The sequence below is a fragment of the Falco biarmicus genome, chromosome 11 (assembly GCF_023638135.1).
Source record: "Falco biarmicus isolate bFalBia1 chromosome 11, bFalBia1.pri, whole genome shotgun sequence".
Classification (NCBI taxonomy): Eukaryota; Metazoa; Chordata; class Aves; order Falconiformes; family Falconidae; genus Falco; species Falco biarmicus.
The window spans coordinates 14,289,463-14,312,536 of record NC_079298.1 but is presented as its reverse complement, the minus strand read 5'-3'; the positions used below and the strand labels follow the sequence as shown (position 1 = coordinate 14,312,536).

The 23,074-nt window shown below is 44.4% G+C and overlaps 1 protein-coding gene across 4 annotated transcripts in view; it reads right to left on the bottom strand.

The window, feature by feature from the left end:
* The window catches only part of ERI3 (ERI1 exoribonuclease family member 3), a 135,203-nt gene that overhangs the window by 108,357 nt on the left and 3,772 nt on the right, over positions 1-23,074 (bottom strand). For all 4 annotated transcript variants that reach the window (XM_056356713.1, XM_056356714.1, XM_056356712.1 and 1 more), the window contains exons 2-3: positions 17,042-17,316; positions 2,125-2,241 (exon numbers count right to left, since the gene is read on the bottom strand). In XM_056356713.1, coding sequence (XP_056212688.1) covers positions 2,125-2,241; positions 17,042-17,293 — 369 coding nt within the window. In that variant the 5' untranslated portion in view covers positions 17,294-17,316. The remainder of the gene's footprint in view (positions 1-2,124; positions 2,242-17,041; positions 17,317-23,074) is intronic.

Genomic DNA, 23,074 nt, shown 5'->3' with positions numbered 1-23,074 from the left:
CTCTTAGGGCAGGGTTTCAAAGTCTGCCCCAAATATGAGGCCCAGGGACAAGCCCAGTGACACCTCCAGCACGATCCCACTCCCTGGACCTCATGGCAGCCCCTGCAACACACAGGGAGATGACCAAGCCAGGAAGGACAGGGGCCATGCCGGTGGCTTCCAGGCTAGGATTAAAACCAGCTCCCTAACTCACACTTGCTAATAACAAAGAAGTTGCCAAACCTGCTGAGTCAGACCATTTTTGCTACCAATACACACAGGTAAGGGTTCTGCAATCATTTTGCCTGCTGGCCTCCTTACTGCTCATTTTTATCCAGCCCTGGACACAAGACACCAGAACAAGGTCAGCAGCAGAGTCTGCAGCACAACACTGCAGCTGGGACACACATGCCCATCCTGGGGACTCCTACAAATGCACAGCTGGCATACACTGCTCCAGGCTCCTGTGAGCGAGAGAAGAGAGAAACCGGCACAACGATGTGGGAGCACTACATGGGCTGAATGTCTCAGTCACAAGCTTGGCATCCAGTGAATGTCTCAATGCAGCAGGCTGGAGGCTCCACTCAGCTCAGACAGCCACACCAAGCAAGTCATGCAACCTTTAGCAGCTGGGGGAAGGATGCAACAGAGCAATTTCCATAAAATTGAATTTTGGTGGGAGTTAATGAGTGAGATGACTTCTATCTAGAATTTAGAGGACATGCAAAACAAACATTTTGGGCTATACTCTAGAAGATGATGTTACTTTTAGCAAAGATCAGATGCAAGCTGTGAGATTTATCACATTTGTACAAGCATATGTCCAGCAAGCCTCATGGGGATAAGGACAGCCAAAGTAGTTGTCCAGCCTTCTAGCATTAAGGTTGCAAACTCGTTTCCATTATAATCCTCTGTTTTCACACATTTATAGCTTTCTGAAATCCTCTCTCCTGGGAACAATGTTTTTCGTGCTTAGTATTTTTTTTTTAAGTTTAAATAAAATACCTTCAGATGGTTTTTAGTTACAAGAGAATAAAAAAAAAAAGTATTTGTTTTTACAATGTGGAAATATGGAATGGGCTGGTTGGTCCTGGAGAGGACTCCACCTAACACAGAGTCATTTTTCATCAAGTTAGTACACATGGGACAAGCACTACAAGGGCTTAAACCTGCAGCCATGGAGGTCAGAGAAAACACACCATTAGTGTCAATGATCCCAAGTCAGATGGGGACTGAATGAAGAACTTGGATACCCTGATTCCCACAGTCAGTGCTTTAGTTGCTGAGCTGGCCAACATCAAACCAGTGACAGGAAAAAAAGCCCAAAGCAAACGGAACTTAAACTTTGTTTTGATGGTTACAGCAGGGAAGATGAATAGGCTTGCAGAAACAGTCAACTTTTTGTGCTGAACGAAATGAAAAAAACAAAAAGCCCACCTCACCCCCCAAACCCAGCCCCGGCCCCCTATTCCTTTGAACCCTCATGGATCACATTTACTACCTTCATCCTCTCATCTGTATCTGGGGAAAGGTGGCCGCAGCTCCAGAGCAGCTGTCCTTGGCAGTGAGAGTAACCAGGTAACAAGAGGCCACTTCTCCAGCAATCATTTCAAGTGCCCCACAAGCACAACATCAAAAGAAAGTCTCAACAATACAGACATGTGTTATCCTACCATGCTAGCGGGACTCATCAAATCCCAACAGCCAGGCCCACTGGAGAGCCACTTAGAACCTCTAAACTATACAGTCATACAACACTTTCTTCCCCTGGACCATGCTCTCTTTGACCTTCCCCACCAAACAGCAGCACAGCAAAATCATGAAGAGCTCTCAGAGAAGCTACAGGATTTTGAGCCTCAGCTAACATGAGTGCTTTTATTTTGTGGTCACCCCATTAGATGTTCATGAATTGTAAATACAACTATCTTAGTTAGCAGATCATAGCTAGAGTTATTTATGAATCAAAACTGAGGTCTTTACATGCTACTGCAATGACAAAAAATGATTCTCCTTGTCTTTCATTCGAGGCTGGCATGATACACCACCTTGTAGATGCACCATGAAGAGGCAACCCCAACCCCTGGTGCAACGGAAACCTGCTTCCCAGGGAGACTCTTGGAGCACCAGGGAACCTTTGCACTTTACCTCTGTACAGAAGGGCGTAAGCTGGGGATGCACCACAGGCTGAACATACATGTGAAAGGTGGATTCGATCTCCATCGTCCTGCCATTCAGCTTCAGTATAGGGAACTCGATGATTTCCTGAATAGGGCAAAAAGAAAAGCAGCTGTTCATTTAAAACAAACAAAAAATGAAGGTGGAAATGATCCTGGCTAGCAAGCTGGCTGTAAAAAGAGGGGCCTGACAGTCCCAAATGAAAACAAGCCCAACACAAAGCTCTGCAATACAAGTGGGAAAGTGGTGCTGAAGCACAGAGCGCATCCAACGCCGTGAGCGCAGAGGACAGTACTGATGCTCATCGCAGATGGCTTGATCAGCAAGGAGGTCTCTGTGCTCATCACTGCAACTGCATACATCGTTGCCTAAGCTGAACCTAACGAAGACAGCCTAGCACCACTTGCATGCCTTACCCAGGGAACATGGAGATGTACTTGCAATGAGCTCGCATCTGTTTAGCAAGGACATCACAGGGGCTCTGCCCTCCCGAAGACCAGTCCCATCCTCTCCACCTTGTCATCCTTTTGGGGGACACCACCAGGCAGACAAAAGAAGCTACTGCATGAAGCACCTCCTCCCCAGGAGAGGCTGAGGGGCACTGCTCTCCTCCCACAGAGTGAGCCGAGGAGCTGGAAGCAACCTCCAAATCCACCCCTACAGGATACAGCTCAGCAGCAAGCCCCGCTTCATTTTCCTCTTGTGTAGCCAATTTATGCTGATAGGGATATAAAAACGTTCCTTCATCAGAAGAATGTTCAATTATTTGAATAATCAGCAATCAAAAATTTACATGGATCTGTTAATAAAAAGTTTAAACAAATCCAGTTGCGATGGATTTCTCAATTATTAAAAAATATACATGAAATTAAAAAAGCCGACCACTGAATAAAAGCGATAAAATCCTTTGTGTTCACCCCCCTCCTTCTCCACTCCCTTTCCTCCTTCCAGTTTAATGTAAGAGAAGTGACAATTTGTTTGGTGTCTTTAAAGAATAATTTGTCTATGTTATTTAATAGAGATCCATGGCACCAAGGTTCTGGAGTGCAAATGAGCCTGCTGAGTGATATCCATGCAACAAGCCTCTCAAATCACTTCTGGAGAGAAACAGAGAGAGGGAGAGAGAATAAAAAAAATATTGCTTTTTAATATTCAAAAACAGTTTGCAAAATTTAATCAAAGCAGAGCAAAAGCTAACATTTTTACCACTTTGACATTTTTATTAGCGCTTTCATAAATTTTTAAAACATGAATGGAATTAGTTTAACAACAAAAAAAACTGCCTGAAAACATCTGGAAGAGACAAATAAGAAATAATAAAAAATAAAATAAAAAAAATCCAACTCCTGTGAGTAAAATTAGCATGTGGAAAACGCAGCCGCTGCGGAGGAACTAACACAGTTTTTGGACCCTGACTGCAACCCTCATGACCCACAGGCGGAAATTATCATGAGGTCATACATATGAGTTGATGACATCACCACCCTGGCAGGCAGAGGGAGGGCAAGGAGGTGGGTGGGTAAAAGGAAAAAAACAAATAATTTAAATAGCCAGGAGAAACACCCAGTTTCCATGGTGGACAGAGCCCATGGCTGCAGCAGAGCAGCTCCCCAGAGCAGCAAGCAGACAGCCCAGACCAGGGCACGTGGGGAGCACATGCTGCTAAGATGGAAAGTCAGAAAAAAAAATTAAAATAAAATAAAATGTTAACAGTCCTGAGGTGCCCAGGTGTAGACACTGAGCAGGCAAGCTGCTGAGGATGCAGGGCTTAACCATTTCCCCATGGTCGGCTGTGCCACACTCTGTGCGTGCCGTGCAGACTAAGGCAGAGCAGAGGGGTGGGCGCATCCTTGCCCATGGCCGTACCACCCCATCAGGAGTCACCAAGTTTCCCCAGCAAAGAGAAGAAACCTGACTGATGGGCTGGAAGGGGAGGATGACAAGAGGCAAAACACCTGAGCATCACCCATATTGCCTGTTGTGCTGCAGCCAAACTCACCAGCTTCAGCTACCCAGAAGGCCTCGTGGAAACACAAGAAACTCAATCAGAGTAAGAAACGCTGGACACAGCTGAGCCACCCTACCAAAGAGCTACCACGGACAGACTCTGAAAGCAGCACATTTTTGTTCAGAAGACAGACTGCAAAGTTTGAAGCCAATGGACAGGACGTCGTAACAGAGCCAGGCTTAATCTCAGGATAACACCACCACATCCTCCAGACTCGCTGGGGTGGTTCATTGCCCCTTAGGTCTGCGTCCCACCCAGGGGGTGACCATGGAAGTGAGCAAGCCCACGGCAGGGCAAGAGGAGCGTTCCCCCTCCCGGAGAGGGCCAAGCACCAGCTGGATTTCACAGCAGCACCGCATTGCAATGCCAAGATCAGTCCTGAGGGACCAGAAACATCCTCAGGGGCCTTCAAGTGGCTGGATGCAAAGCGAGACTGAAAGACAGCCCTGCCGCTGATCTGATACACAAAGGCGTCACTCGCCTTGCAGAACCAACGGCAAAAAGCACTTCCAGGAGGGTTGGATTAAGACAGACGGAGGAAATAAAAAGCCGTACTAAAAAAACGTGGAAAATTTAACAATATCCAGAATTACTGCAGGCCTGTGGGAAGCATGCGGCCAGGAGCCGGGGTGAAACCCCAGGAGCAACTTGAGCGTCTTGGGAGAAAGTGCAGCAACTCTTTTGGGCTAATTTGGTCAGTTTTTGAGGCAAGTGGTAAAGAACCTTTCCCAGAAGGCTGTTTATCTGCACGCTTCCTATAGTGGAGATTTTTCCAGTCTCTGGCAGTGTTTGCTCTACTGGTATCTAAGGCAACAGATACCAGCCCCATGAAATCAGCCCCACTCCCCACTAACGACGTTAGCCAGTCCTGCAATGAAATTTAACCTGTGACACTGCTGTACTTTTCATTTAAACTTTCATTTGGAGAGAAGCAGTGTTTGGAGACCCTGCAGTTTGTCCTGCTAATAAAGACAAGTGTTGGGACCTTTAAAGGTGCCATTCATCTTTTGCCTTTATTAAATTCAATTTTCTTAAGCCCATGATACATCATGAAATTAAGAGTTGACATTCCTGCAGAAACAAAAATATCTATCAAACACAAACAGAAAGGGGAGGGGGGAGGCCTCTATTACCAAGAATTTATGGCTTAAAGTTGATCTGTTTCCACTTTTTTCTCTCTCCGTTTTTTTTTTACAAGCATATGGTTTGTTTTAGATATCCAAAATGTTATTACAGATCTAGAATTTCACTAGTAATTATTATGAAATGGTGAGCACTTAGACACACACACACAACCTCCCAACAGACCGTGATGCAGGAAAGCAGCCGGGTGCTCTCTCACGTTTCACAGCAGCCCGGTGAGCTCAACATGCCCAGCTCCATCCCCACCATCAAGGGCCGCCGCTGCTTCTTCCCAGGTAGGAAAGGTGGAAGAGAGCGACACAAGGGAATTAAAAGGAGAGGTTCACCGACACTTCCTTCCTTTTATCAGTGTCTGATCATCCATAGGCGTTACCTTGACATCCTCACCCGTTTCCACTTCCAGCTTCGGCAGTGATTTGTGCCAGGAACATCTGGGGCTTCTAAGTCTTATTTTTCTTCCCCTCCCCCCACAGCTTTTCCTTATAGCACAACCAGAAGTTATGGATGTACCAAAATAATGCTGAGGGTGTCCAGGGGCTGCAAATAGCCGCAAGCTACCAGAAGAACAAATGTACCCATTTGAATTTTGCGAGCACTGCAATTAGGTATTTTATTTAGCACTGCAAAGTAACTTGAAAGGAAATCCAGGATTCAAACCACCACCAATAAATAAGCAGCTTTTTATTTTCCTTTCATTGTCATGAAAAGTTGAACATGTTTTCTGTTGAGAAATTCTGCACGCAGCTCCCAATTACAGGCATTTGCATTTATATTGTTGGAACACAGAGCTTCTAAAATCAATATTAACACGCTTAAAGAAAAAGACATCGGCACCCTGTCCCTCCCCTCAGCTGCGCCCCCAAACACAGCAACAATAGGAACCTACAGAGCCCGAGGCTTATGCATACCCATTACCTGGTCCACTCTTCTTACAACAATCTTGCATTTATGATTTTATAGTACTTTAAGCAGATTATGTTACAGCTTGCTCTGAATCTCTACCTTAAAAAAAGTCACACCTCCCCACCAAAAAAAAAAAAAAAAAAAAAAAAAAAAAAGAGGCCCCAGGTGGAAGCCTCCCATGCGACCTGGCTGTCCCAGGCTGGTGGGCTGAGCAGCAGCAGGAGACTGCAGGGTACCTGCAGAATGGCTAGGGACTTCTTTTTAAGAAGGATTTGAAAAATTCATAAGGGCATGTGAAAGCAGTGCTATAAACCCATTCTTTCCTTACCCAACTGTCTAGATGAAACTCCCCTCCCTTTAACACTGGAGCAGGGATACACAAATTCAACTGTCTTGATCTTCTTGCTAATAAAAGAAATGAACAAGTACACACGTATACTCGCTAAATAATTTCCTGTAATGGATAGACCTCTGGAGTTCGGAGAAGAAAGTACCTGAAGTTACACTAATTCCTGAAGAGTAATCTTTTTGCTTATCCTTTTGGATCTGGGGAGCATTAACATAATTAGATGAAAAGAATAAAGTGCCCAGCAAGAACTTCCCAGCTCTCAAAACCTTTTAGTCCAGAAGCCCATGTATGAAGTGGCCAGGGCACACATCAGGACACTGAGTTATATATTTGAGGAGGACCACGTGGCCTATTCCGTTCAAAAACTACCAGAGAAGAATTTATCCCTTATTCCCACCCCCATGTGAAGAAGTTTAATAAACACAAGAATAAAAGATGCCCATAAAGATCAGAGCTGACTGTTCAAAACGCAATAAAAACAAGCAGAGGCTGTTGAGAGAAAGGCATTTTTTTCTGATAAGGAAAAGCATAAAACTTCCTACCAAAACACCCCTTTACACCTTCAAAAATGGTAAGGGCAGAAGAGGCATGGGAGTCTCCATGGAGGGACACAGCCTCAGCACCAGCTTACTTTTTTCAGGGATGCTTTTTTTCCCCTCCTCTTTAAAGAGAAAAAAAAAGTCATTTTATGCACAAGGAGCTTATTTCTTAAACAAACACTCGTGTTTTTGATTTACACCACGGGCTGCTCCTAAATAATTTATGGCGGGTTAAATTTATTGCACAGCCCTGGCCGGCTGCAAATTCGAATTGCCAAATAATTAGATTTTAGGGCAATGCTTATAAATTATCCGCCGATTTGTCCGGACTTGTTTGTCAGTTGCTTTGTGCTTCGGGTCATCTTTGGCATTTCGCTGTTTGTGTTTTAATTGCTGATTTACACTTTGACAGATGAGAGTTGATGCCTCCAAGATCGGGGAGGGGGCAGGGGGTTGAAGAGCATGAGGAATCAGAGCTTTTAAAGCCTTGTGATTTTCCTTTTTTTTCCAAGGCAATTAAAATCGAAAGGGGACATAGTAAGGACAGCACTAGCCTAACAGATCTGCCTCCCCAGTTTCCATTCTCTGCCTTAATTACTATTTTAACTAAAGCCATTTCCAAGTGAACAGCCTTGCACTGGCCCTCAGGGGCAGTAACCAACATGACCTCATAGGTCTTTTCCCCACTTCTAAATTTTTATCAAACTAACCAAAACAAGTACCATGAAGGCAACACCTCTGTAGTGGGGAACAGCAGGACTTCTGCTGAATCAGGGCTACGCTGACTTTCTGAAGGATGCCTACTTGCACACATGACAGAGTCTCTCAGCGTCTCTGTCCTGGGTAAGTTACTCTGTGCACTCATTAACCTGTCAAAAGGTCTTCGGGAAGCCGCTGACCCCCAAATTTCTTTTCCATCACTATCTAGCTTAACATACACATATGCATATACCCAACAATTTAACACATTTAAACAACTGTTACATCCTAGGAAAGCACGAATACACATAAAAATCAAAACACCAGAGAACTGGCAGGAATATGGAAAGATCATGCAACACTGAAATACAACAATGTGAAGACAAATTCTGCTGCCCAGTCATTGAATTTCCAAGGTTTCTCCCTCTCCCTGCTCTTCGGTGAATCTCACTGCCTACCCCCAACACCCAGCCCAATGCCAAAGGCTGGACTTCCTCCAGGATAAATGCAGAGTTGCATTTTGGGTTCTGCATTGGCATCGAACCCGGCTCCTGTTTGCAGGTGCTTCCTTACAGCTGTGAGGGTGAGGGACCATTTCTCTCTCTTTAACAGAAGCTGAAATACCCATCTAATCACATGCCTCCAGGAGCTTGAGCGTTAAGAGACATCTATAGTCCATGCACCTGCTTAAGGGCAGCATCACCCCTCCTAAATAATTTCTGACTTCGTCTAGGCTGTTTTTACCAACTCCAATAACAGAGACTCACATATTCCCCAGGCACTCCATCCTCCTGTTTCAAGGCCAACAGCATCCTGGCTTGTATCTGAACCAGTGTGGCCAGCAGGACTAGGGCAGGGATTGTCCCCCTGTACTCGGCACTGGTGAGGCTGCACCTCGAATACTGTGTTCAGTTTTGGGGGGCCCCTCACTGCAAGAAGGACCCCGAGGTGCTGGAGCGTATCCAGAGAAGGGCAACAAAGCTGGTGAAGAGTCTAGAGCACAAGTCTTCTGAGGAGCAGCTCAGGGAACTGGGGTTGTTTAGTTTGGAGAGGAGGAGACTCAGGGGAGACCTTATCGCTCTCTACAGCTCCCTGAAAGGAGGCTGTAGGCAGGTGGAGGTCAGTCTCTTCTCTCAGATAACAAGTGACAGGACAAGAGGAAACAGCCTCAAGTTATACCAGGGAGGTTTAGATTAGATATTAGGAAAAAATTTTTCACTGAAAAGGTTGTCAAGCATTGCAATAGGCTGCCCAAGGGAGGTGGTGGAATCACCATCCCTGGAGGTGTTTTAAAAAATGCACAGATGTGGCGCATAGGGACATGGCTTAGTGATGGACTGGGCAGTCCTGGGTTAACGGTTGGACTTTATGATCTCCAAGGTGTTTTCCAACCTAAATGATTCTACGATTAGTCTTATCATTAGAAAGTTCTTTCTAATGTCTAATCAGAATTTTCCCTGCTACTGTTTAAATGCATGACTGCTCTTCCTATACACAGCAAACACAGGTCATAACATTGGCTTTCTCATTTTTGCAACAGAAGACCTCATCATACATACCCCTCTTGTCACTGCACCGAACACAACCCCGATGCCATCCAGCCTGCGCTCACCGCTGTGTTTTGCGGACCTCTGGTCATACTCGCTGCTTCTCTTTTGCACCCTCTTGAAATACGGCATCCAAAATGAAGCGCTTCCTCAGCCGAGGTCCCTTCTTACAATGACAGGAAAAGGAGGATCCACGTCTCACAAATGACATTTTCCCCCTAAACTTATCACTGTGGTCTTTAGGACTTCTTTCATATCTGCCATTGTACCTGCCATCTCAACAGCTGGCTCACAACCCTTGTCCTGCCATCCCAAACAAAACTTTTGGTAGTCATTTGCTCAAAGCAATCAGCATCACCTCACTTTGCCAAAACCCACAAAGCTATTTTATTCTTTCCAGCAGCACCCAGACATAGAGAATAAGGCAGAACTTCCCTCCTCTTTCCACACCTGGGATGAGAAATACAGAGCAACAGACATCAACACTTCAACTTGTTTCTTCAAGTACTACTGACATACATTTAACTACGCAGAAAATCTCCACCAACACAGCCAATAACAAATTAAGCTTAACAGTTCGGGGGAAGTTTAGTACTCAAACCAGGTTGAAAACAGCACACACACATATCCAAATATTACCTTTCCATTGCAAGATGACAACTTTATGTATGTACTATATATATACACACTATACCCTTTTTCATGTTCGCTCCTTTCTACCACAGGCAACCAGCATGTGCAGTCCAGGTTGCAGAATTATCAGATCATTTCAAGACTCAAACTCTTCAACCTGATACTGAGCAGCACAAATAATCCATGTTCCCAGCAACACTAAAACATCTGGGATGGCTAGAAAGGGCACAGCAGTGCATGTAAATGAACACCCATGGTCTTACAGACATCACAGCTACCTGCTGGTGACAGCACATTTCTGCCTGGCAGAGAGAAACTAAATAACATAATGAAAAACTATTTTGCCAGCTAACAAGTGCACAGACCAACAAAGACAACACAAGGACAGCTGCACAGCCAGCTTGGCACTAAAGGGAAGAAAACCACAGGAGTTAGGCATGTTCTGTGACCTTCTAACCCAAAGAGCTGAGCTGCACTTTATCAGGAAGGTTCTGTACAAAACTAAAAGACCACCTTAATGCAGCGAAGACCATTCCCCAGGAACCACAGCAGCCTGAAACACAGTCTGCCTGTGCAGCACTAGACAGATGGCACACAATTGAAGAACACTGCCCAGTTTGAAAACATCACGCTAGGAGGGATGCAAAATACCCACCCTGCCTCAGAGGCTGCGGAAGAGCAGCAGGCATACACGGACCATCAGTGACCGTACACATGGCAGGGCAAGCACACAAGCGTACAAACCTGTGGCACCCATTCCCTTCACTTCAAAAATGCACGTGGCGTGAATATTTCCAGCAGCACACGTTACCCTCATCAGCAGTTTTTACAGAGAGGCAAACAAACCTTTAAACACAATACAGCGGACTTGCACATTCCTCAGCTAGCCTGGATCTTTCCTTTCAGGGTGACTGCTGCTCAACTACTTTCTGCTGTAACAACAAGTCTACTTAACTTTGCAACTTGTCACCTAAAGGATGTGTAATGTTTGCACAGCTAAGGATACAGTGTTCAAACAGCACAGGTGGGGAATTGCACGCCGGGATGCATAACTGATGTGGGGTCTCTGCACGCTGCGAGGGAAAGGGCAACATGACTGATTGCTTTAAAGTAGTCATCTCATCGGCCTGTCAATAACCAGACGAAAGCTAAGCAGGTTGGGTCAGGTTAGGACTGCAGCAATTGGCCACCTGAGTGCCTTGGTATTTTAGGCTTGTTGCTATAATAATGCAGGGTTTATATCTTTAAATAAGAAATTGCTTTGAGTTTTTTTTCATTCATCAGATGTCTTGCCTGGTGGTCTCGTGGTTGTACTTGCCAGGAGATTTGGGTTCAGTAACTGTTCATGCTCTCTAGCTCATCAGGTTTTAAATAAATACAGCTAATTCTGTTGCCTGAAGCCATAACCCACCCTGTCAGATTCACATGGGTCACAGCAAGGTTGTCCCCACTTACTGGGAGAATGAGGGAGGTTCCAAGGCAAAATGACTGCCGCAGAGAATGCAGCTTTTGAGGGTTACACCGCACCTGGTGTCTCAGACCCTGTAGAAGCCTCTCTGAAACACTAGTCTTCTCTCTACATCCTTTAAAATACAGACATTATTCTCCATATTGGTCAAAATAAGATTTCACAACAGTCCAAGAGAATTGCAATGAAGCACATGACATACAGAAAATACGATTAAAAAAGAATGACATCTAACTTCAGATGCACCTCATAGGATGTTGGGCTATGGATATTCATGCACCCTTCATGAAATTTTTAACTTAGAGGAACTGGCAACAAAGACTCAAAAAGTTTTTTCGAAAGATTGTTCAAAAAATGAACGTGAACAGAAAAACCCATCTGAAACAGCTTTCATATGAACTATTTCCTGGCACTCTAGAAACATAAAGCATTCTGACATAAGAACAATGGGATAACAACAGCCATAATTAGCAAAGAGATGATAAATATATATATAAAGTTTTTCTTACTTTTATTAAAAAAGACCTTAAGTCACTGTTAAGCGCATTTTTAATGGCATTCCTCTAGAAACAACATTGAAAGGATCTGAATTGAGAACTAGGCATTTAAAACTACACACAAGCCTAAACTGCATGAAGACAGGTAATTGCAGATTAATATTCCACTGTAATACTTATGCACACGAGTGCCACGTTAAAGTTGCCATGGGAAACAAGCCTGAATTTCTTCACTTTTCAGCAATTCACAATCATCCTTAATAAAGGTTTTGGCAGGTGATTTCTAATGCACTGAGCTTAACAGCCACACACAAACCATGCAAGAAGAAAGCTGCTACATGGGGATGTCCAGATAGAATAGGCAGACACAGGCACATCTCCATTATCTGCCTCTGGGTAGGACTGTGACAATCTGTTAGCGTGTGAGCCACCTTCTACATTCCCGTCCTGGCCCTCAGCTAGGATTGCCTCGACGCAGGCTCCACAGAGCACTGCTTAAAAAGCATGCAGTAGATACCATGCAGCCTGCTTCCCAGCAGACCAACAGTCACTCCAGAATCTCCTTCTGCAGCACGTTTGTGATCTCAGGGATATATTCCTCCTAGAAAGTCCTCTGAGCCTTGGCTACAGCTCCCAAGGTGGCTTGCCTATCCCCTATCTACTCACCCTGAACAGGGAGCTTGGAATGGACTGCAATGCACATCTGTTGCTACAGCCTAAATTTGGTGGAAATCAACATCCATTCCCATTACAAAGCCAGTCTATAAATCACAGCATCTCAGGAGCAGAGACACATCGTGGCCATGGGAACAAGACCACAGGTAGCGTGGTATGGGCGGTGGAGAGGCAGAGATCATTGCAGTCACTCCAGCTGCACCTGTCCGCGACTGCGAGCCAGAACTGCAAGACGGATAGACAGGGGAAAATGCTTTTAATGCTCTTTTATACTAGCACTCAAGGAAACACAGCCTGAACCCAATTTAACCGTGTCCTACATTTGTACTTAATAATATCTCACAGAAAGACTGGCTCCCATTTGTTAATACGCTTTTGCCAATCAGGAACCGTACCGTCATCATCCGCATTTGTTTGTACACTTAAAAATAAATTAGTAACTGAACATATGCTTATTCATAGTCTCATTGTTTATGGTTTTGTATTGCAATGGTGAGTGATGTTCTGTATTTATTAGCGTGTCCAGTTTCATTTGACAGCAACTGCAATGAAAAAATTCCCCCAAAATAACAATCAAAATGCATGCTAAAGAAACTTGAAATATCTAGAATCCATTGAAGAAAAATATCAAGACAGTTTTGTATTTAAAATGCACTGCTTAAGAGAACAAGGGAAGTATTGTCTGTAAACAATTTATTCTTCTGCCTCTGGTCACAACCTCCTTCAGCAATCAAAAGATTTGAACATTTCATACCTTCCTCTTACAGAGAGTTTGGAAGAGGCAAATTTCTAATTCCCAACTGATTATGAAATTTGAATGAAAGTGAGACACTGAAGTCACGTACCTGAAAAAACTGACATGAAAAAAAGCAACTTCATCATTACCAAAAGCTAATTTAGCCACTTAGCAACACCCAGGTCCAGCTCCTTCTGCCAGGTCAGGGGTCTGATACTCTTTGACACCTCCTCCAGGCAGCAGACATACAAAGCTTGAATTTTATTTCATTTTCATTTAAGTGGCTTTAATAGATTACAGTAGAGATTAACATCCTAAACAGAAGCCCAATTTCAAATTCAGTTTTGAACAGATCTGATTTCTGCCTTCAGGCTTTTTACGTTTTTTAAAAAATCATTCCTTTTCATCCACTCTGCTGAAGTTGAAGGCACGACGCTTGGATAGCTGACCGAAAGAGGCCCACCCACTCACTGCATTAATAAAATAAGGTTACAGGCAGCCACGGATCTGAGTCTGGGGAGCTCCTTAACACAGACACTGAAAGCACTGACCACCATAAACACTGGTGTATACAAGGACAAAAGAGCGAGACTCCCACTTATTAATGCATCTACTCTTGTGTAACTACTAAAGCACCATATGTACCTGGCTCTACAGGCTGACAGCATATAAAAGCAGCAGGTACTTATAAACTCTTAGTAGACAGTAAAGGAAAAAAAAAGTCAGAGCTGAAAAATTAAGCACGCTACCACCATCATGGTCTGAGGTCCACTGATCTCCGCAGAACGACAGCTCCCACCTGACCGCACTAGGCTTTGGATCAAGCTCCAAATACACAAGGTAAGCTTTACAGAGATGCGAGGGGCCAGCCATAAACATCCCTTACTGCCAACCCCTACTGACCTTTGGCTGGCTAAAGCACTACACGACACAGACTGTACCTCTATTCTTTCAGGTTTTCCCATCTATCCATCCAGGGCAGTGCAGTTAAATCCCCACACACACCTACTTTTCTCTCTGGGATGGTCTCATCATTCATAAATATGTCCAAAAAACACATAAAGCTAAGCTGTTTCTTTGTGCATATAAACATGCATTTTGATTTAGAGGCATATCTGTTGAAAGCCATCAGAAGTCAGAACTGCAAGGACTCTACCATTCCTCTGTGAGCATAGGACGGGGACATGAAGGACCTTCCATGCCTGACCCAGAAGTGGTAAAGGACAGCAGCCACAAGGCACTCGGCCAGCAGTCCCAGCCACAGGAGCCACAACGCAGACAGCTTCCCAGAGGAATACCGCTGTCCTTGACCCTCCTTGATCCCCATTACAGAGGCCATACCATGAGACCTCCGAGAATTGGGCAGCGTGAAAAGGAATGGAAATGAAGTAGTCTTCAGGGCTCCCGAAGGAGCATGAAGGACTTCCCCAGGGATAAAGCCAGCAAGGCTGCTGGTTGCAGAAGAGCACAAACAAACAGTGGGAGGAGGAGGAGATGTGGCAGTCACACACCTTAGTGCAGATTAAAAGATGGCTATTTCAGTAGTTTCTGGTAAGAAGTCAGAATATTTTGAGGAGCAGTTAGTGAGAAATGTGAAGTGTTCTGGATGATGGCAAGTGCACTGTAGAAAACTTAGTTTGAGCTGGCTAAATTTACAGCTGTGCCTACCCACTTAAAGTGGATCAGTTTTGCTCTGTGTACGCAGCCTCTTCATCAAATCTCAATGCATCTGAATTTCACTGTACCTAGACTTCTGTTTTTCAGGTATTAAAACAAAAGCAGAAAAAAGGTCAGGATCACAGTGAAGATCAACACTTCACCATTCCTAGCTCCCCGGTCTGTCCTCAGACCAAACCTCCAAAACCTGTCTGTCACTGCTCCGGTAAAAGATCCCGTCACTAAAACTGTGCACAAAACATGACTGAAATACATGGCACAATTTGCTCACCGTGACATACAACGCAGCAGTGAAGAGGACAAAAGCCACACTGGTCAGCAAAAAGGTAGGATGCAGGTAGGGGCATCAACTAAAATTTCATCTGATAAAGTTGCCTGATCCTGGCAGGCACCTTCAGCCTTTCCAGCTATACTGATTTCCATGTAGCGAGAGCCGTTTTGTCAAACTAATTTGTTGGTGAGGGTGTGAGGGACTGACAGCCCTTTCCACACACGATATGATGCAGACAGGTACTGAACACAGCAGACTGGAAAAATAACACTGAAGAACATCTCCACCTTAAAGGTGCTATCTCACCAACAAAATATATAGCAGATCTGCATTGGCCCAGACCATTACTTTCCCTGGCAAGGACTTGGGGACAAAGCTCCTTAAAACAGTAGTAATCATATTCCACTCATGCTCCTTTTTACTGCCAGCTGTAAACTAGCTCCACATGCATCATGGTTTTGCATCAAAATGTGCACAGACCAAACCCATATCCAAAGGGACAAGGTAGATCCAATTTACAGCTTTGACAGGTCTGTGCACCCAAGGCGGAGCATGCAGGAAATAGCCTGACATCTCACTTGGAGAGCGGTTAAGACCCTGCTAGCAGAACTGGATGCAGAGCTACAACAGCTTCCCACAAAGACCCAGCAAAAGAGCAGGGAATTTGCTGTCCATTTCACAAGAAACACGAGAGGCACGCGGCATTCACCAAGGCACCACTGAGAGGAGTCAAGTTTTATCCCAGCTCATGGCATCCCTTTGACAGGGCAAGCTCAAGGGAAACCACAGCTGCACTAGGAAATGAACACACTGTATCGAGTCACTTTGATAATGAGATACCACACAGAAAACCGTTTAGTCTGTAGTATATTTGAAACAAAGCAAACAGAAGTTATTCTGACCCAACGCATGTATTACCAGCAATACCCTTAAGAGGCCAGTTGCTTGGCAGAGGAGAGTGTGAAGTCCAAGTTCAATTTAGAGACTTAAAAATTGTGTTTGTTACCAACCCAATATTACTTCGGATTATTTTCTTGTTTGCACACTTTTCTAATTTAAATGGAAAAGCTAGGCCCATCCTACTGACAACTGAAAATATATTTACTGATATGCTCTACGCTGCTAAAGAACTGTCTGCAGAAAAACCTCTGTACTTCATCTGGATCTCTGTATGCCTCAAGTGGTAGGGTAGGGCACTGGAGAATCTCTCTGAAGCTGAACTCTTCCTGTCTCATTACACTCCAGTTAACACCCAGGCAAGAGACCTTCAGCAAGATCAGATAGCCCCAAACTATTATTCTCTACTTAGAAACCCCATTATGTTACACACATTTACATCATTCAAACTATTCCTAAAGCTGTTGGCTACCAACAGCTTTTTTCCTTGCAGAATCAATTAAGGCTGCCATGAGTACTCTAATACAGGTTCCCAGCCAAAAACTTTTAGACGCTTCCCAGTTCAGACAGATGACAAGCATACATGACTTAAAGATGTTTTCAGTAACACATGAATGGTCACTGCCTTGATGGAAATCGGGCTCCTTCATTTCATTCCCACCAAATGGTCCTGGCATTGCTCTTGAGATAGCAGGTGACCGGCAAGGGCCCTGGAGGACGAGCAACAGAACACAGGTGGGACAAACCAGAGAAGACAAGTAAGCCAGCACTGTGCTTTCTCCTTCCACCTCTCAGAACAGCATCAGCAACTTGCAAGGGCATAATTAACAGGACTGGCTATTTACCTGAGGATGAATCTGTGGTTTATCACATGTAGCCTCAAAATCCAGCACTAAGAAGTAGTGATATCTCTGTGGAGGGAAGGATGACATTGCTGCCATGGAAGCTCCAAAGCCGTGGGACGCCAGTTTCCTGCTTATGATGGAGCTGCACCCTTTGAGAACACCAGCCGGGAGGAGGGAGGACACAGCTTGTCTTGCCCTTGGAACTAAGTTTTGGGGAAACTTTGCTGCTCCAGTATGGAGAAGTGCTATCATTGAACATCCAGAGGCATCTGAAACTGAAGAGAGACTCAAGTTACTCATGCACGCATACAGCTCATCTCTGCTAGTATCTCTTCACTGTCCTCCTCTGACAGGGATTTCCTTTGTGCTTCCCGGTGGAGGTTCCAGCATCACAAACCTGAAATAACACAGTAACCTGCTCTAAGCGCAAGAGATGACATTTGGACTGAGCTCAAGGTGTCCAGAATCACAGGCAACTGGAAATTAACCTCTGAAAATGGCTCTAAATTTAGAACTACAAGACACAAAACAGTCATTGCTCCAGGCACCAGATCACACCCTCCTGCTGAACCTTATCACAGTAGAACACAACACAAACCACTTGAAACATAGAATATCTGATCTAAACCCCATTAAAATTTCTGAGGAGGCCTTTTGTCTTTTCATATACAATGCAACTTCTGATACACAGTAGGAATTAAATACAGCAACACACATATTAACATTACAACCCACCCAGCCAGCTTGGCCCTGAAACACCTGTTAGTTGCACTGCAACCTCCCACTTCCATTACAAATCCACACATCTGATGGCTGGAAGGCTCCTCCCAGGGAAGTTCTCATCTCCAGTACAAAGTTTCTTAGAGATGTGATTCTAGTGCTACACTCAATTTCTCACTTCAGGTATTTCTCAGAGGATGATATCGGTTCAACAAATTCACACCCAGGGACTGCAGGAACTATAGGAACTATAAAATGCAAGCAGGACTCCACAGGTTACAGCCTCCCTCCCAAAGAAATACCTCACCCAAGCATCACATTCTGATGCTTCCTTTTAACAAATGCTAGTTAATAAATTACATTATCCATGTCAGACCACCTGGATTTCCCCCCCCTACCCTTTTCTTTGAAAGCACTGCAGGAAAAACTTGACAGGATTGTCACTGCCCAAGGCAGGTCAGTCTCAGAGCTGTTAATAGATTTTTTGGGACGAGAGTTTGAGCCCAACTCATGGAGGCATTACACAGCGACCGACAGTAAAACAGGTGAATTGCAACAACCCAGTCCTCTTGAATAAGAACATGTGTACCACTTCTAACTGTATATATAGACACACACACAGACACACCTCTTGCCACATAGATATTTAAATCCATCCCCACGGTTCGTCCCACTGCTTGTGGCTCTGGGCAAAAACTCCATCGGAACACGTGCCACCCGCCTGCCCGGCTTCTGAGCCCAGGCTCCCCATGCCTGTGCTCATTTTTCACTCTACCATGGAAGGGCTGGAAGCACCCGCCGCAAGACAGGGAGCCGAAACGGGCAAGGCGAAAGGGAGGACTCATCACCCACGAACAAAGTCACTGTTTGCACAAAAGACAGCGTTTGCTCTTTCCCATCCGTTAGTCCGTCAGGTAAATAATGCACGTGCCAAAACACACACTTAATGAGGTAAATAATATGCCTTGAATAACGGCTAAATCTGTATTTACCTGCGAGACCGGAGAAACTCGGAAGGACCAGATTAGGAGATAATTGCGGCTGAGCAGGTTGTGTGCTTCGAGTAAACACGCATCTGGTAACCTTCCCTTTCCAAGGTTTTGAGTGAAAGGCAAAAATCAAAGGAGCTGAGATGTTTAACACTGAGCCAGTGCCCAAGCTGCCAATTTCACAGTGTAAATGCATCCCCACCTTGTGGCTCTCATGTTTGGGGGGCTGCTTGTTTTATTAAAGCAGTGTGCCAGGCAGCAGGTAGCCAGAAAACTGAAAACTCAAGTTTGAAAACCATAATGAAGAGCCCAACACTGCATTTATCCTAAAGGGGCTCAGTTCTACCTATTGCTTTTCCATCTACAGTTTTTACTTTCATTAATAAATGCATTTCAGCCAAATAGAAGTTATTTGTATTCTAACCTGCCCCAGAATAGAGATATTTAAGGTACACATGCTTTAAATCTTCAAGCTACTGGCTATGAATCTAAAGGCCCATCACGGCAAATAAATATAGTATCTCAGAATAAAGCAGCTTGTAAGTTAGTTGTGGTAAAACCTGGTCTTTAGCCTACTGCATAAAGTAAAATATACAGTTGGAGTGGGGGAGGCAGGCAGGCTCCAAGCCCTATATCAAACACAGGCAATAAAACATACATTATCCACCCACAGACAGAAAGATCAGTACTTCTCTAACGTATCTTAACCAGCAACACTAGGGCATCAGACATGAACCCCATGAATCTTCAGGCTGGCCCACACCAGGCACAGCAGCGCGGAGGTTTCCGAGCCACTGAGACCACACGGCAAAGGCAAACTGGCCATCTCGGCACGATTCAGGCACATCACCAGGCAAACACGGCAGCACCACTCCAGACCCCAGCAGGTCTGTGTCACACAGGTACCATGGGACATCAGTAGAGGGAAATAACAGCCAACATCTAGTGCTTGTTTACACTAACAACTTCTGCAGGTGTCCCATGTCTAACAACAGGATCGGGTTCCCCATCGTACAGGCAGCCTCTCTCCCCACTCTCCCTTATAGCAGAGGGAGCAACGCTCCAAACAAAGGTGCACAAGTGGGGTGTTGCATGCCGATTCCCCTACGCAGACTGCATACAAATAAGGGCAACTCCACTGCAAACTCTGCACCTTCAGCCAAATGACGTTTTAACTGCATGTTTACCCAGCCACTGCTCTAGGTGCCCTGGGAAGACCCCACATCATCTTCTTTGGCAAGGTCAGAGTGCCTCAGAGCACAAGATAGCTGGTGAGCAAACACACTTTATTGGAAGTCATGTAAAGCATTTATAACTGCTATGACAATGCAAAGCACTAGTAATTATCCCGTATTTTTTTCCAACGGACAACAATGCAAGCAACTCAGCTTCAAAAATTAGAAACCCAGCTCTATCCATATAAATCCACATGTTCAGTGATTCCATTTCCAAATCTACATAAAACACCACATATATATTTCTTACGCATACAGGATCAGATTATAATCTCAGACATTGCAGGCTGTCACATCTGGCATTCAACCCTACCAGGTTAATATTTCATATCACACAGCTCCAATTCCTTACACAGATACATATGAAAGATAATGGGACCATGAACTGAGGCTGGACCTCAGGAATTATTTTGACAGATTGTACACAGACCTAGGAAAATGTAACAGCACTTTACATTTGAAACACCCAGTAACAGGGGTGCTGGAAGATAAAGTTCGCATTATGTGCTGTGTAACAGCATGTGCCACAGATGACACCACCAGCTATAATCAACTATCTTTTAAAAATAATTAAAAAAAAATAATCTCTGGACGTCAGCCACAGGTAAAAGGACAAGCTCAGGCTGACCACAGCTCTTGCTTGTTAGCGGTCCAAGCGCACAATACTAAACCACGACAAGTTTGATCACCAGCAAGGAAGGAAAGCCAAGTGCCAGCTGTAGCCACTGGCTCGCCAGGGGCCCAAATGAGCACAAAGCAAACAATCCGCACCAGTGGCTCTCAGGCTCCAGGTTTCCCACCAGGGAAGCTGCATAGGGGTAACCACAAGCAGCAAGGAAAGAGATGAGGAACTCCTGCCACGTGAACACCACTGGCGAGAAAAGCCAGCAGGGCATTGCAAGCGCTCTCCCCCACCCATAGGACAGCCCCAAAGCCACACACGGACGTGCACCACGCGAGTTGCAGAGGATTCAAATTCATCAATGGCGAGACAAATTAGCTTATGAACTTGAGCTTAATGGGCTCTTTGCACATAACATTCACATTTGCTTTTTATAACCACATCTAATTAAAATCACCCAGCAGCAAGAGAAGGCATAACTTTAACAGCTTGCCTTTAACCCAAAAATATTCCCCTTCTTTGTCCAGTTTGATAAGGTGACGTAGGGAGGGAGCAAGACAACAAACTCCCTAAGTTCAGGTTAGAGGGGTAACCCAAAAAATTATGTTTTACGAGAGCCTCTCATTTACACATTAAATTACTCTGTTATGGCAACATGGCCCTCCACCATATTAAAAAAGTAAGCAAAACCAACCCCACACTAATCTAAAGGACAAAACAAACTAAAATTAAAAAAAAAAAAAACAACCAAGCTTTGGGAGACCCTGTGCAAAGCCTGGGTAGCGGCAGCTGTGAACTCCTGGCCTCCAACAGAAAACTCAATGCTAGAGCAACAAAAATCCATCCAAAATGTAAGCCAGGTTTGTCTTATTTTATTAAATTACAGTGTCTTATTTTATTAAATTATATGAAGACTAAAAAAGATAGGGTAATAAAGATGCTTTTTGTAGAACAAAACTGCATACATTTAGCAACACCTGGAACACAGTATAACAAAAAATGCAGGACTTCCATTTTGGTAGCTGTTCAAACGCATACTCGGAGGTCAAACGTGAGCCCGTATTTCAGCTGTGTGAAGATATAACTGAAGAACAATAGAGATAACTCCTTTTTTTAATCAACCTTAACCTAAATCCAAGTATTTCATTACATGAACTACAGTCCAAAAAAGACACCACCTGGCTAGCCTGTGAGACAGGAAACAAGACTATGAACAAAGCCAGCTTATCCACTGTCACCATCCAAACTTGCAAAAAAAACCAAACACCAAAAAAACCCCAACACCATAAAGTAAAACAAACAACAAAACACAAAGCTTGTAGAACCATTTTAATAATGTAACAATTTTAGACAGGTAAATTTGCTTTTTTAATTTGTTAACCTCACAATATTGTCCCTTGAGCATGAATCATGGTTGCACTCCCTTCACTTTTGGCTGGGTTTGTCTCCAGCACTGCTAGACAACCAGCCTCACATTCTGGAAAATTCATAACGTAACTTTCTCAAAGCATTACCACAGGTTGTCTACATGCTGTCCCATCATTACTCAGCTCAGATACAACTCAGTATCAATAATTTTGGTTTTACAGCACTCCACAATCACACCCAGCCTCTTCCCACTACAGATGAAGAGGACCCTGTTCTTGAGAACTTACAGTCTAAAATTAGATGCAATACAACAAGGAAGGGTAATAGCAGAGAAGAACGAGGATTACAGGAGCAAAGTCAGGCAACTGCTCATCCAGGGGATACACGCATCTGTAGTTCAATTAAAAAATCCACTCTATATAGGCACCAGCTCGCCCCTCTATGGCCATATGGAAGAGATAAGTGAACACAGAAAGGGTTGACTAAAGGATGGAGGGCACTCTCAGGTTAAGGAAGGTCTTTCCCATTTCTTGAACTCATTCTTCCCGCTGTGTTCCTTGGCAGATATGTCAAAGGCACCACCAGATATGTCAGCTATGTCAGAGCACCAGAATCTCTTCCATTGTGACATCACAGACGTGATGGCTTGTGAGATCACAATGAGCGAGGCCGAAGGCGCTGATTACTTAGCACTTGCTGGGGCTATCACACCCTATGAGGCTGGGAAACAAACACATCTCAGTTCACTTGACAACACAGTGAAACCCATGCGAGACTCCACACCAGCAGGACATGAACTTATCCAAGCAGACCACCCAGAAGCCATCCCAAAGATGCACAGTACAATTCCACTCCAATTTTATTAGGCCACCTCTGCTAGGCAACCCACTTTCGTCAGCTCCTTGACTAGTCTCCTAAGACCAGTATTTTTAAACCTGCTCCAAGAGTAACTGCAGATAGGTAAATGGGTCTAAGCTGGAGCCTGAAGAAGTTCCACACAGTAAAGAACTGGTCATTTAGAGGAAACGTAGAGGAAGGAAACAACAAAAATTAAAACAAAGAAGCAACAACAAAGATACATACAGTGCAAGACTGGAAA